Genomic DNA, 14,975 nt, shown 5'->3' with positions numbered 1-14,975 from the left:
CTGCTTCAATTTACAGGTGTTTGTAAGTTTTGAATTGTACAAAGTACTTAGTTTTATGTAAGTGATGTTATCATCTGACTCTAGAAAGAAATTCCGTTAATTGAATGAAATAGGTCTTTAGAGAAAGAAATTGTAAACTCTGAGGGTACTGGAGATCCTCAAAATGCTTAATGGAGGAGGATGTTGTGTTCAGGTTATCAGGTTGATATATTTTTGTCCTTGTTCATTGTAATTGTTTCCCTCATAGTTAACTAATTTTAGACTTGGAGAAGCATTAATAGATTGATAAGCATCCTGCCATTTTCCAGTAGAGGCACTACATGAAGCTTATAGCCAGCATCCTTGATAGCATCCATACCTTTTCACTTGTCTCTGAGGACCATGAAGTGTTGGGGAGAGGAAGATGAACTATTTACTCTTTCAGGAAGGGTATAATGAGAATCTGAAGACAGGTCACTTTTTTTTTCCCGTAATACCTAAAATGACACTTCTTTCTCAAGGAAACATTTTGTCTGTGTTTTATACCTATAAACAAAACAATCATCCTAACTGTAGGTCGCAAGCGGAAGATGAACGAGAGAAAAATGGATCAGAGGAAGATGACGATGAGAAACCTGGAAAGAGGGTTGTGGGACCCAGAAAGAAGTTTCATTGGGATGACACAGTGAGGTGAGGCAAAACTACCTTTTCCACCAAGAATTTTCTCTGACTTCATAAAGGGATCTCCAACAGAATGTTATTACTTGATACTCTTTAATAATCATTCTTAGAAAGACACCTCAGAATTTTTGGAGAGTGGCGTTTAAATAAGCAAGCTAGAATGCCACAATGGTAAAACACCCTTTTCTTTAAGCTGAAAGGCAAGATCTTCCTATGTCCAACACATTTTTTCACTGCTTGTTTATCTGCTCTATCCAAATACATGACAGTTTTCCTGGTCCTAGGACTTAGAGCTTCTTTAAGCAAAGAACAGAAGTGTAAGCAGAGTTATACCTGCTTCCCACCATTCTAGGAATATGTCACAAAACACTGTCACCCAATGAGTGGTAAAGATTTCTGCCACAATAGGGCAAACCGCCAAAATCGGTGATGCTGGCTTGGCAAGCCTCCCAGTCCTTGGGCAAGCCAGGATCTAGAATGTGTGAATCTTAACCCCTCCCATCCCCTCTGAACACAAATTCTATGTTATCTCTCAAGAGCAACACAGATTCTTGTCTGAAATTATGAATTCTCACTGTTCTGCTTCCTAGAATAGATTTTACTGAAAACTGAGATTACTGTTATTTAAATAATGTAGACAGGCTTTTAAGCAAGCAGATTCTTCTAAACTAGTAATTTCCCATGGAAGACCTAAGCTAATTTTAGTACAAGTATACATATTAAAAAGTGTTGGTGGACTTCTCGTGATGAGACTTTTTAGTATGTTAAGACAACAGGGAAGCAAGCTTCATGGAATATATACAACCAGTATAGCTTGGACTGACCTGGAGGGAGCCATACTGAAGAAGAGATATTTAAATCTGTTGTTTTCGTTGTTCAAGAGGCTCTGAAAGTCCAGTGTTACTTAACTGTGTGCACTTTATATTTTTAAGGACAGTAAAAGACAGCATATCCCTGTCAGAAAGAATCTTCTGTTGAAATACTTAGTGTAGAATGTATTTCACTTGCTTTCAGACATTCTCCATCTTAAATGAGATAGAGGTCACTGAGCAAGGTGAGAGTAGATGTTTCAGCTCCGATGAAACCACAAAGAAAATGTAAAACCAATTACAAAATGATAGTAAGGATGAAAGAGACATACAGTCCATTGAAAATGGAGAAGTGACAGTGGCAGATTATATCAGTTTTAGCAAACTTGTGCGGTGGCAAACTTCCAAAAAACACATTTGAAACTGAGCTCTTGTTGCAGCAGCTGTATGGCATCAGTGCTTCCATTTCTCAGCCTTTTTCTGCTGAGCTTTTTAAGGGATTGTTTCTTTCAATATAGTTCTGTTTGTTTCTGCAGGTCTCTGTTGTGTAACCTTGTCAAGATCAAGCTGGGATGCTATGAGCTAGAGCCAAATAGAAGTCAGTCTGCTGAAGATTACCTCAAAACCTTTATGGAAACCGAAGTGAAACCACTTTGGCCTAAAGGCTGGATGCAGGCAAGGTAAGATACCGGCTCTATATATGTATTCATTTTGCTGTTAACTATTTCTTGGATCTTATTTCTTGTCATACATTTGACTCAACCATGTACTATTAATATTGGTTAAAACTTCAAAATCTATCAGTAGAATTGGAATATTTTAGAAGACTGCATGTTTTTCAGAAGTTAATTTTCTGTCTTGTTTGCAAATCTGACAGCTAAAAAACCCACTGTGTTCCTTGGAGAACTATGTGCTTTTGCTTGAATTAAAGTTCATAACACAGTGCATGATGCTTCATTTGAGGGGGAAGTGTGAGGCAGGGGGTAACTGCTTGGGAAGTTCTTTCTGTAGTATAGGAAGTGGTAGTGATATAGAAAACAGTTTTGCTGATGGAAGTAGTCTGATAATGCAGTGTGACACAGACTTAGAAAGCTGAAATTTCAACACCAGAGTTAGCAAAACACTAAGGTTGTGCTCTTTATTTCCTGTATACAGTTGGGATGCTCTGTGATGCTGCAGTTAAAAATATACCAGTTTCTTAATGGAAACTTACACTTGCTTCCTACTGACTTATTAAGTGGAAGCAACCACACAAAGGGGAAAAAAATAAAATGAGAGCAATAGTAATCATTGTGAAATACAAATTTGTCAAAGTTTTCAAACACTTTGAAGTGGAAGAAGAGAAGCAAATATAGATGACATGAGTTCTTTCCTTCTGTAGCACTCATTGCACAAGACAATTTCCCATCAAATCTTGACCTAACTGTAAATGCTAGATGGTACAACAGTGCTTATCAATTTGCTTAAGAATACCTTGATTGTAGATTAGTCAAATCTGTATCAAGCTGTAAAAATAACTGTACTGAGGTATTTCCTAGAATAGTCAGTGTAGAAAGTGAGGGTGTAACAAACTGCTTGTGAAATAGTACTGAAAGGAACAAATGAAACTTTACACTTCTTGGTATGTAGCTGACTTATTTCTAGTCAGAAACTATGGATCTAGTTCTGTATAGTAAGTGTGCTGGTGAGTGAGATGTTATCTCTTGTGAAGATTTAGCTGAAGTAGACAAGGCAAGGAGTACCAGTTTAGCTTAAGAACAGATATGGAGATCACTGCTGATAGTGGTGAAACAGTCAACTGATAGTGTGAGGTCATCCAAGAATACATAGAAGTGAAGCATGTTAGTACTTCGTGTTTGATAGCCATATAACATATATGGTTCTCTCCTTTCCATATAAGTGTGCTGAAAATTTCCATAAGCTCTTAAACTATCTATAAAAGTGGTTTCAATAAAAAGACAACCCCAAACCAAACAAAAACCAAAACAACCCCTCCCCCTCCAAAAACAAAAACCTGAAACCAACCAAACAAAACCCACCAACAAACCAAATAAACATCAAGAGCTGTCTGATCATAACTTCCTGTTGACCAGCAAGACCTCACTTATCAACTGGGCAGTTTTGGTACCACAATGATTTACAAGTTGTCCTGTATTTATGGGGAGGTGCTTTCCTGCTTTCTATTTAGGAAGTGATGTATTATAATTTGTAGGGAAACAGTTATGCATGGAAAGAGGAAAAGCAAGTATTTCCTGGAGTCTGACAGTGATAACTCCTAATATAGCATGCTACTCATATGCTGGATGCTCATCTTGTTCGCGTGTTAGGGTAGGGATTATCATGCTGAAGGCTTAAAATTATTTTTACCTTTGTATGTGGCCTCAAGTGAGAAGGAGCTATGTAAACTGGAAAAAAATTTTAGGCATTTAATGTTAAAAATGGCCTACTGACTGTTTTCATAAGGAATTCTTACTAAACAGAGTAGGTCAATGGTACCAAAACTTTGTGGGTTCAGCCCGGAGGAAAAAATTCTTGCTTTTTAAAAGTTAACTACATCTAATATTCCTTATAGCTTAGTATGGAAGCATGAAGTAGGGTATCAATCATAACTTTAAATTGCACCTCATTCATTTGTCCATGTGTATCACAACTACCTTTGTCACATGAATTTTCTATGTGTGTAACTTCCATGTTCTGCATCAGAAAGTTGCTTTATTAATATTCATGGATGTAGAGAAATACTTTTTGTCCTAAAGGATCCCAAAGCCTTTTCAAATAATGTAATCCACTTTTTTGTAACTGGGTTGCATATTAATTCCATGTATGTCTGAAAAAAGCATGCAACCTAAATATGTGTTTGTCAAAAAAGAAGTGTAAGGAACAGGAAGTCAATTTCCTTTAATTCCAAGAGTTTCATAATCTTTGGAGGTGGTCATGCATGTAGGCTTGCAGCACACTTATTTTGCACAGGTCAAACAACATGCTTGGCTTGAAATCATGATCAGAGAGAAACAATCTCATACTGATCTCTCTCATCAACTTTCACATCTAAACATATATGCAATGGTGGGATTGTTTTCCAAGCACGTTCTTGCTTTGGAACATGTACTGCACTGTCCTTCCTTTGTACTAACTTCTGTTTCTGTAGTAGTTACACTTTTGTCTTGAACCCTTAAGGATGATACTACAAATTATGACAAATTACTACAAATTACTGGGGCCTGGGATTAATTTTGGATTTTAATTTCCAAATGAAAAAGATTAAGGAATAGACAAAGCACCAGGAAGGAGGTGAGAGGGAAATGTTCTGGAGAAGCTGGGTAGGTCAAAAAGTGGCACATTGAACTTGCAATGAGGAACGTTCCTTTTGCTCCGTGATGTTCTTCGTAGGCATTCAGTAGTCTCTGGGGAGCAATGTAATACTGATTTGGAGATTAGTATGGTGAAGAAAATGTGAAGATGGATCTGAGATGTCAGGTATTGGAACTGTAGCGAGAGGATGTCAGTGTTTTCTTACCAGATCACATGAGATTTGTGGATACTTGGATTTTTCATAACTGCTTCAGCTCTACAGGATGTGTTATCAGTGGTGAAAAGCTCTTGTTTAGACAGCTGTTCATGATGTGGCCAGTGTTAGTGTGATGGCAATGGTGTAGGAAAACCTCGTCTGTTCTAGTTTGCCTACCAGGAAACAGGGAAGGGGACCAAGTTTTTATTAATGGTCTATTTGTAACTGCATTTGGGTAGCAAGCTGTAGTACAGGTCAGGAGTTGTTTTCACTTCCCATTTGTCAGCTCAGGAGTTGATAACATGGAAATAAAAAGCATGTGAAGTGTTGAGATTTGTCATACAAACTCTTTCCATTCATTCTCTGTAGTAAAATGTATGTGTAAGTCCAGTGTAATTGAAGTCACAGAAATGGTACACAATGGTCTATACAAAATACTGAAGAAAATTAGAAACAAGCTCGGCTACTGTATTTTGACTTTTTTCCTCTGTGCTTTAAAAAAATCCCAAACAACAGACTAACCACAAAACCCAAACCTATGATTGATGTGTGGACACATAGTGTGAAGAGTTTACAATAATCCTTAATCTAGTATTTAAAATATTTTGTTAGCCTTTGAGGAGAAGAGTATTCAAAAAGTGTTTCTTCTGTCCAGCTGAAGGAGGTAATATTCCATTATGCTGACTTCTGCTTGGCCATTTACTGAGGTGTTTTGAATGTAAACTTGAAATGCAGTATTTTTTTAGCATTCTGTTGTTTATGGCTGCCTGAAACTACATCATGATAGCAATACAGACAAGCTATCTACTAGCTGCTTTGTGGACAGATAATCAAAGGGTTCTTCTGAAAATTCAAGGTTACTTGTCTATTTGGTCATACACTGCCCCTGTAGAATCACCTTGTATTTCTTTTCTTGCCACTCTTTTAGGATGCTCTTTAAAGAAAGCCGAAGTGTTCACAATCACCTCACTTCTGCTCCGTGAGTATAATATTGACAACTTTAGGTTGTTCATAGCATCTTTTCCCATCTTCATGATACCTTTTTTTGGACAGAGAGGAGGAAAGGGAGATATTTTGGGATTTATTTGAAGAAACTTGCAATGTTGGGGGTTTTTTTGATGCTTTAATTCAGGCACATAACTGTAATGTTCTTGTGGCATTGTATTTTAACTCAGTTATGAAGTGGCTAGATAACTCAAGTGGATATTCATTCTTGGATTAATGCCTTTTACTCGAAGTATTTCAATGCACTATATGCTGCCTAAATTTTGCTGTGCAGCATATTAAATTGAACTCTAAGACTCCAGTACTTCCTGCTCTTTTCTTTTTCTCATATCTCTGTAACCACAGAGGGCTGTGTATCTTAGCAGAATTTTACCACCTTGATTTGCAGACAATGCTGTGTCACTCTCAGGAGCTGCCTGTGTTCAGCCAGAATTCAAATAAACAATTATGATTTTGAGTAACACCCAAATTGCAACCTTTGTGATAAATATGATTAACGTAGGATATTTTTCTACATAATAGCAAAACTGAGTCATGGTCCACCTACAGTAAGGTCTTTTTTTAACCAGACATATTTCTAGTTGCTTAGGAAAGGATAATAAATGACCTATAAGATGTAAATCTGCTGAACCTCCTGAAGAAATACAAATGAGAAGAGGTGTGAAATGCTTAAGTTCTAAGTTGAAGGTGGTGACTGATAATCTTCAGTGCTGTCCTTGCTCATGTAACTGCAGTTGGTGCTATGGTGTTCGTTTATACTGCAAAAGTACCTGGAAGTTTTGTTAAATTGTGTCCTGCAACTAACAAGTTAGATACAACTATTTTATAGTTGATAAGCAACAAAATGCTTTTTTTGGGGGGAAAAAAAGCAACTGTTTTTATGTAGTTTGAAATATAAATGAGAAGACGAAGTATACTCAGTGACAAAAACATCAACGTAAAGTGAAATTACATATAACTATTATATAACTGTATAGGTGACCAGTTCAGACAAAGCTCTGCTAAGCACACAAACTCTCAAGATTATAAGAGGCTGAAATGACTTGATGTTTTGAAGTTTCTCTAAATCAGAAAAGTAAATAAATAGCTCTCCTGATATATATCAGGTTATATCAGCAGTTCAGTGCATTTTGCATCTAACTTACTTAGAGATACATGACAAGAAAATGAATGAAAATTGTGCTTGTTCTCTTCCCTCTTTATATTTTAAGCCATTTACTATTTCAAGGATGTTCTATTATTAAAGCTGGACTCCAGTAGTCTTCCTCCTAGTGGGATATAATCAGGGTAGCAGTTAAAACTAAAATTACTTGTCTGTCTTTTGTCTTCTGATGCATGTGCATCTCCTCTGTTTCAGGGCAAAGAAGAAGGTAATTCTGGCCCCTAAACCCAAAGTGAAGGTAAATGCCTATTTAGATATCTGAATTTTATGACCATCTGATACAACCTCTTTCCAGCCTCTGATCCAGAAAAATTCTGGCAGAAGGGTTCCATCAGAAAATGCTATAAGAGCTTATTGACTTGGTGGTGTATTACTTTAGTACAAGACTTAATGTGTAGCTTTGTAACTTTAAGATATACTAGTTTTTTGAAAATTGACTACAAAGAGGTACTAGTAACATTTCACTTTTTTGTGTGTGTGCTTTGTGTTTGTTTTCAGCTTGTATTAAATTTGGCAACACTGGAAAAATGTATGATTGGGAGGATAACGTAGTTGATAGAGGTTCTTGTTAGTCTTAGTTCAGTAGCAATTTTACCTAACGATCTGATTAGCTATCCTGTTCTTCACAGCATTGATTATTAACTGGGGCACTTTTATGTGGAGCAACAGCACTAAGCTTTTAACTACAAATACTGAATTAGCACACAGGACTGCAACACCTAGACCTCATAGATATCTTAATATGAAAATTTCAACAGTAGATCTTCAGTTCATTTGAATTTACAGAAAAATAATATTGCACTAAAGAAAACTTTAGATCTACTCCAGCAAGGCTATTAAACCTGTCTTTTCTTATCTCTCCATTCTCAGGACTCCAGTCCAAAGAAAGAACAGAAAACCTGTATGTCTTCAGTCAATTCAAACTGTGCTACTGTACTGAGTTCCAGCACACCTGTCTGCACCCCAGCCAGCTCTAGCTGCACACCAGCGCCAGAGACGATCTGCTTGGATGACTCACTGGATGAAGATCTCTCTTTCCACCCACCCTCACTGGACTCTATTTCTGATGCTCTGGCTGTTATCAATAATGGTGCCAAGGGATCGCCTCTTGGGTCCACCATAGACACACCAACATCCAGACCTCGCCCGGGGCTGAGGGAAGAGAAACTAGCAAGCATTATGAGTAAGTTGCCCCTGGCAACTTCAAAGAAAGTAGAGCCCACTCAAACACCCCATTCATCAAGTCTTATTGCTGGTCACACAGGGCCAGTACCAAAGAAACCCCAGGACCTAGTTCACACTGGTATCTCTTCAGGCCTTATTGCTGGATCTTCAATTCAAAATCCTAAGGTTTCCTTAGAGCCGTTGCCAGCCAAACTACTTCAGCAAGGACTACAGAGGTCAAGCCAGATCCAAGCTGCTTCCTCTTCTTCACAGACTCATGTTTCTTCCTCTAAGACCCAAGCAGCTATTTCCACCTCCTCTCAAAGAACCAAGGATGCTAATATCCTGGTATCATCTTCTGAGGCTCAGGGTGGTTCTTCCTCAACATCACAAGTGACAAAGGTGCACCAGCATTCAGCTGTACAGCAGAAATACGTTTCTCCCTTACAAGCAACTATTAGTAAATCACAGACCAATCCAGTGGTGAAATTGAGTAGTAATCCCAAACTGTCTTGCTCATCACCAGTCATCAAGGCTCAAGATAAGTCTGTAGTATATCGCCTGCCTTTGTCTAATCCCTCATCTGGAAGCGGCTCTCAAGTGTCTCACCCACTGGTTTCTCGGACAACATCCAGCACCTCTACCTCTAGTAACTATTTAGCCAAGGCTATGGTGTCACAAGTTTCTTCCCAGGGTTTCAAGCCTCCCTTCTCCATGGCTGCCTCTCCCAAACCTGCTGCCTCTCCCAAGCCCACTGCATCTAAGCCCTCTGTGACACCCAAGCCCAATGCATCACCTAAATTTTCATCCAAGTCCACCTCATCCCCCAGGCCTGCAACAACACCCAGTTCTTCCAGTTCAAGTGCACTAGTTTCCCAGAGTAGTCACTCCAGCAACAACCCCCTTCACAAACAGACCAGTGGTGTAAATATCAGTAGGCAGTCTCCCACAATGAATTTGCTGCCCTCTAATCGCACCTCAGGCCTTCAGCCTGCAAAGAACCCTCAGGCTTCTTCAAAATTGCCCAACTCTTCTCCTTCTGGAACTGTTGGTAAAAATAATTTGGGTGGAGTTGGAATGAATGTACCTGCCAGCAGAGGCAGTAACCTTAACTCAAGTGGAGCTAGTAGGACTAGTCTGTCTGGGGGAGCAGGAAGTGGAACACAGGGTGCTACTAAACAATTGTCAACTCCACACAGACCATCTTCTGCCTCAGGGTCTCCAGTTGTAGCAGCCAGTGTGCAGGTATGCATCTAATGAGTTTATGTTGAAACCTTACATTAATATTTATCACATTTATTTTGTAAACATTATTTCTTGCAATGTCTTGGTTAGAAAATGTGTCAAAAGTTTAACGTTTATACTAAGCATAAATGCTAATACTGATGAAACTTTTGCACTAGTGAATAGGTATTTCTAGCTGATGTGAAATGCAAGGAACAGTGTGGAACAAATCCTCACTATAAAATGTTGGTTGGTCTATACTGTGGAACAGAATTCACTTTTGTTTCCTTTTTTTTAAGAGCACTAGAAGAGGTAAGCTTTGTGTGACCATATTTTCAGGGGATGTGGTATTCTCTTGCATTATTGGATTTGTGCATTCTTGCGTATCTACTTATTTGTAATGATGGTGGTCATATGAAAGGGTGTCGTGGTACATTTGTTGCCAAGCTTCATGAAGAACTTGCAAAACTAGAGTTCAGTTGCTTGTGGTTGGAGTATAATGCAAGACTTGTATTTAAAATTAACACTTGCAAGGGCTTTTCTTTAGTATTTGTGATTATGTATTTTATTTTGTAGGACCTAGTCAAACTGAATGAGACCTCATTAATATAAAAATATTCTAGAAATTGTTTGAGAGAGCACTTATGCAGAATTTTACCACTGGAGATAAAACAAGTGATACAAATCAAATATTTTGAAAAATATGTTGTTCTAAAACCCATGCAAACCTATTATTTACTCAGAAGACAACCTGCTTTTCCAAGTTGTCTGTTCTTGTTACTGAGAAAGATTTAATTACTGAGATGATTTGAGGTCTTCCTCTGTATTGCTCTCTCTATCCTGAAGTCTTCACTACTTAAGTAAAGTTAAGAAAAACAATATTGCTGTAAATCAGAGTCTTGGTGTACAGTAAATGGAAAAGCTTTGTATTTTTCTGAACAATATACATAGCTATTGCATGGCAGTGATGTACTCAGCTTTTAGCAATGGTTTACAATCTTTTAGCTTGCTATCAAATTTTTCTTAATGCAACTGAAAAACAGGAAGATAGTTTTTACAGGGCATTTTTGTGGTCTTTCATCCTACTGTATCTTAAGTCTATGTCTGTTACAGTGAACAACAAATGTTTGGCAGGCTCTGACACAGCCTTCTCATTATTTTGGGTACTTTGAATGGAAAAAAAAAAAATAAACCAACCAACCCATATGCTGTGCAAGGGCCACTGAGGCACCACATAGGGCTTAGAGAAGAGCTGAGCTAGATACAGTGCAGTTTCAGTACTCTGGAAGGTGCCTGGAGGAGACAAAAAGGCTACAGTGAATGGACTGGGAACAGAGTTGTTTCTTCCTGGTGCAGTCAACAGAATCCAGTGGATACAATTGCTGCAATATAGAAGAAAATGTGAAGTGGGTGTGGTAGTCCTTAAAGATGACGGATGAGGGAAGTAAGTAGTATTTTGTTGGATGATGAGATGAATTCTGGCAAACCTTTCTGTAGTTAAAGGCAAGTAATTTTTTTTAGAAACACTGGTCACGTGGGGAGCAAAATGGATTTTGGCAGGCAGTGATGTTGAAGAGGACTGGAGGGGGTGTGGTGGATAATCAAGTAAAATGAGTACATACTGTAATACAGCAAAATAAGGTGTGTTGGTATATAGAAGGGCATAAATCAGCTAGAGGTACTGAGCAGCATATGGTATCACTACAATAATTATTGTGACTTTTCATGTGGGTTTTTTCGACACTTCAGAAGTTACTTTGATAACCTAGAAATGGTTCAGAAGAATGGTGCAAGGAAGATAAACCGTGGAATAAGGCTGTTGCTACTGTGCAGACTGAGGCTTAGTCAGTGGAGTATGTTAAAGGGAAGATTAGAATCATATTACCTCCCAGTCCAAGTACACTGAAGGGGAAGAGATTTGTGATGAGAGGGCTTTATTTAGCCTTAAAGATCTAATGGCTGGCTGCTGACATGAATCAATTCCAGACTAGTTGTTAGGTACAATGTACTAAGGAGTTAGTTAGCCCTCTTAAAACTTTGCATAAGACTGAAAGTGAATCTCTTTTCCATTAAGGGTTTAGAGATTTAATTCCTATCTGAGATGCTATTAATCAGTCAGAAGATGAGAATGGTACCTGAGTTGCTCAGTAGAATATACTGGTCTTCTTACATTGAAGATCAGGCTAGATGATTTCATGTGATAATAAAGATGTTCCTTACTAGTAGGAGTTTCCAAATAGTGTTTCCCTCCTTTCCCCTTTTTGTTTGACACAGTTATTTACCAGAATATAAGCTTACATCTGCTGTAGCTGCACAGAAATTTTACTCTGAAATACTCTAAAGTTACATCTTAAGAACCTAAAGCCAAAGTAGACTAAAATTCAGCAATTATCACATGTGATTTCCTTAAATAGCTCTACCTGCCTTGAGCAGAATCTGGTTTAGACTTTTAAGGATCTTAGTGACTCAGACTTACATGAGCAGGATGAACCCTTTTATGAAGCGTTATCATAGGTGAGATAAATAGAAACATCTGAAATGCAATTTTTTTAGGGCATTCTCTGTAACTCTTTCCATCACTGAACTTCTCTCTCCTCCTTTTTGAGAGAGTAAGCAAGGTGTTGCCAGAGCACATTACAAAGCTGCTTTCTGTTCTCAGGCGTTTTACAAATCCACAATTGCAAGAGATTACTGTATGGCTTTTTTCTTGCATGGTAAAAATTGCATAGCCAGTGAACAGCTGTCACTTTTTATACATAGGCTTATTGTGAAATTAGTACTTTTAAAGGCAAAAGAGAATAATCATGTATGTTGAAGTTTTTAATCCTTTTTTTTTACTTGTGGGATGGAGTATGTCTTACAAGCTGTCACTCCTAAAATGACGAATACAAACACTTGCTGCAAATATCGCATCTGTGGTTGTTTACACTTACAGGGTTATTGTTTTCAAATTTTGTGTTTTCTTGTAAGCAACAACTAACCTTCCTTCAGCTGCTTTCATCTGAACACCTTAAGACCAAAACTTGTAATAGAAACTTTATCCCTGCTAGGAGTTTTCATCACTTTGCTGTTTCTGTAAATTGATGTTACAGAACTTAAGGAGCTTTCATTTTCATTTTAAGCTCATATGTTCATTAAAATGATTCTAAGTTTTCATTTTAGTTAAGGCTTACTTGTATAGATGCACAGGTTTGAAGTCCTCTTCAGTCTGAGTCTTAAGTATCTAAAATATCTGAGCTTGAGTCTGATTCAAAATGCTTTCTATACCAGCTGTTTTGTAGTAGATCATTAGAGAATTGAACAGTAGCATAGAAAATTACTATATGCGTAATGAAGGAAAGATTTTTAAACAAGAATGAGCTGTTCTAACATTAGAGGAATTGATGCAATTTGGGAAATGTTGTAGCTAGAATGTTCTGGCTAATCTTGCATTTTCATTTTTAAACTACAGTGAATTTAACTTCACTGTGACACATGTAGAGTGGAGAGATTGTTTTCCTTTGCCTTTTGCTTTGACATGTGCGTACACACCTATACATACATATGTATGTCTACATCTTCACTCGAACTGTGGGGGTTGTTATTTATTAATCCTAATTTTCAAAAATCATTGTTTCTGAGTAATCTGTTTAGAAATAAAGTTAGTGTTCAGTGAAGACCCTGATTTGGAGAGGGGAGAGTAATATTGTGCTTTTAAAGAACTTCAGAGCTGGATCTGATAATTTCATATTATTAATCTAATAGAATAAATTGCATTAGATTTTGACTGTAGACCCAGTTCATAATTAGAAAGGAGATGGAGGAAATGACCTACAAGGCTGATGAGAAAAACATGAGATGAACCATACTGTCATGTCTGAATTTGAGATATAATTGTACTTGCTTAACAGATGAACAGTGGGAAGACCTCCTAGGTGGATAAGTGGATATTTATTAACAGTTTAATACACTTCTTAATAGGGCCACAGTTAACAGAAAATAGTTGATTCTTATCTCCTTAAAGAATACAACTCAAAGCTTTAAAATCTTGAAGTACTCCTTTTCTTTGTACAGTCAACAGCAGGAGCATCATTACTGGCTAACGCCTCACCTCTGACTCTCATGGCATCACCCCTGTCTGTAACCAGTCAGAACGTGACGTCTGCACCATTAACTCCTTTTGGGATGCTGGGTGGCCTTGTTCCTGTGACCGTGCCCTTCCAGTTTCCCTTGGAGCTGCTTGGCTTTGGGACGGACACAGCTGGAGTGACAACCACCTCGGGATCTACCTCAGCGGCTTTCCACCACAGCCTAACTCAGAGTGAGTGGTATTAGTTATCACACTGAAAATAGAAATTAAGAAGGGAAGCAATAAAGTTCTGAGAAACTCAGGTTTGGTTCATGAAAATTCTTACAGGAGAGTAAATGTGATTTATTTACTGGTAAAACTTTGTTTATATAATTATCCAAATGTTATGAATCACCTTTGATAAGATTAACTTAATTGTTACATTCACAGTATATACTTACTTTCAAACATGCTTTTCTGGGTTAACTTGCAATGCCTTAGCTTTGAAAGGAGTATAGCTTAAAAGTCTCCAAATGTCACAACACAAATAAGAGACTTAATATGGTAATTCCTCAAAATATCCTTAGCTCAGTAATCTCAGATATCAAACACTTCTCTTACGAGGAAGTATCAACCAAGATGGCATTTATTTTTTCCGATTGCTTAAAAAGAAATTCTTCAGGTTTTTAACCTATATCAATTTTTGATATTTCTACTGAAGGAAATAATACAAAGAGTTGCATCTGAATAGTGAGGCATGGTCCTTGCTCAGACTTTTGGTTAATTATATCTGAATCGGTCTGACGTATTCCAGCCATGAGAATGCTATCAGGCATTTTTTTGTTGTTGAGATGCATCTTCAGAAATCTGTGCAAATTAGTATGCTGCTATAGCTACACTAAAATTAAAACAACTTCCTGTTTCACAAAGGCTGCCTTTGTTCTTAAGATTTATTTTTCATCTTTGTTGCTCTCCTTTTTGTCCCAGACTTACTGAAGGGTTTACAGCCAGGTGCTCAGCACGCAGCAACGCTGTCTCACTCACCTCTGCCTGCTCACTTGCAGCAAGCTTATACAGGTAAAGACATAAATTCAAAAATTCCAGTACTTCATTGCAGCAGTTCTAGAAACCAAAGTGTACAATTTCAGCTAGTGGGGTTAAAAAGGAATACTACTTACTGGATGCTAACATGATTGTTTACAGGCTTCATAAAGTTTGTATTGGCAAGATTGTTTTTTTCCCACTCAATTTTAATTTCTCCTTTGGAGGAGAAACTGACCTTCCAGCCAGGAGCTTCTTCATGTTTCCTGTAAGTGTATACATGTGCGAACAGTGTGATGGTTTCCTAATGGAAGATCTCCCTTCCCTGGGAATTTTATCCTTGGTAGGGGTTGC

The 14,975-nt window shown here is 37.8% G+C and overlaps 1 protein-coding gene across 1 annotated transcript in view; it reads left to right on the top strand.

Moving 5' to 3' along the window:
• The window catches only part of UBN2 (ubinuclein 2), a 55,123-nt gene that overhangs the window by 30,191 nt on the left and 9,957 nt on the right, over positions 1–14,975 (top strand). The window contains exons 10-16 of the mRNA XM_074826833.1: positions 556–669; positions 2,006–2,149; positions 5,906–5,956; positions 7,340–7,382; positions 8,015–9,553; positions 13,586–13,832; positions 14,568–14,657. Coding sequence (XP_074682934.1) covers positions 556–669; positions 2,006–2,149; positions 5,906–5,956; positions 7,340–7,382; positions 8,015–9,553; positions 13,586–13,832; positions 14,568–14,657 — 2,228 coding nt within the window. The remainder of the gene's footprint in view (positions 1–555; positions 670–2,005; positions 2,150–5,905; positions 5,957–7,339; positions 7,383–8,014; positions 9,554–13,585; positions 13,833–14,567; positions 14,658–14,975) is intronic.

This window comes from Strix aluco, chromosome 5, assembly GCF_031877795.1.
Source record: "Strix aluco isolate bStrAlu1 chromosome 5, bStrAlu1.hap1, whole genome shotgun sequence".
Classification (NCBI taxonomy): Eukaryota; Metazoa; Chordata; class Aves; order Strigiformes; family Strigidae; genus Strix; species Strix aluco.
This window is presented reverse-complemented; position numbering and strand designations above follow the sequence as displayed.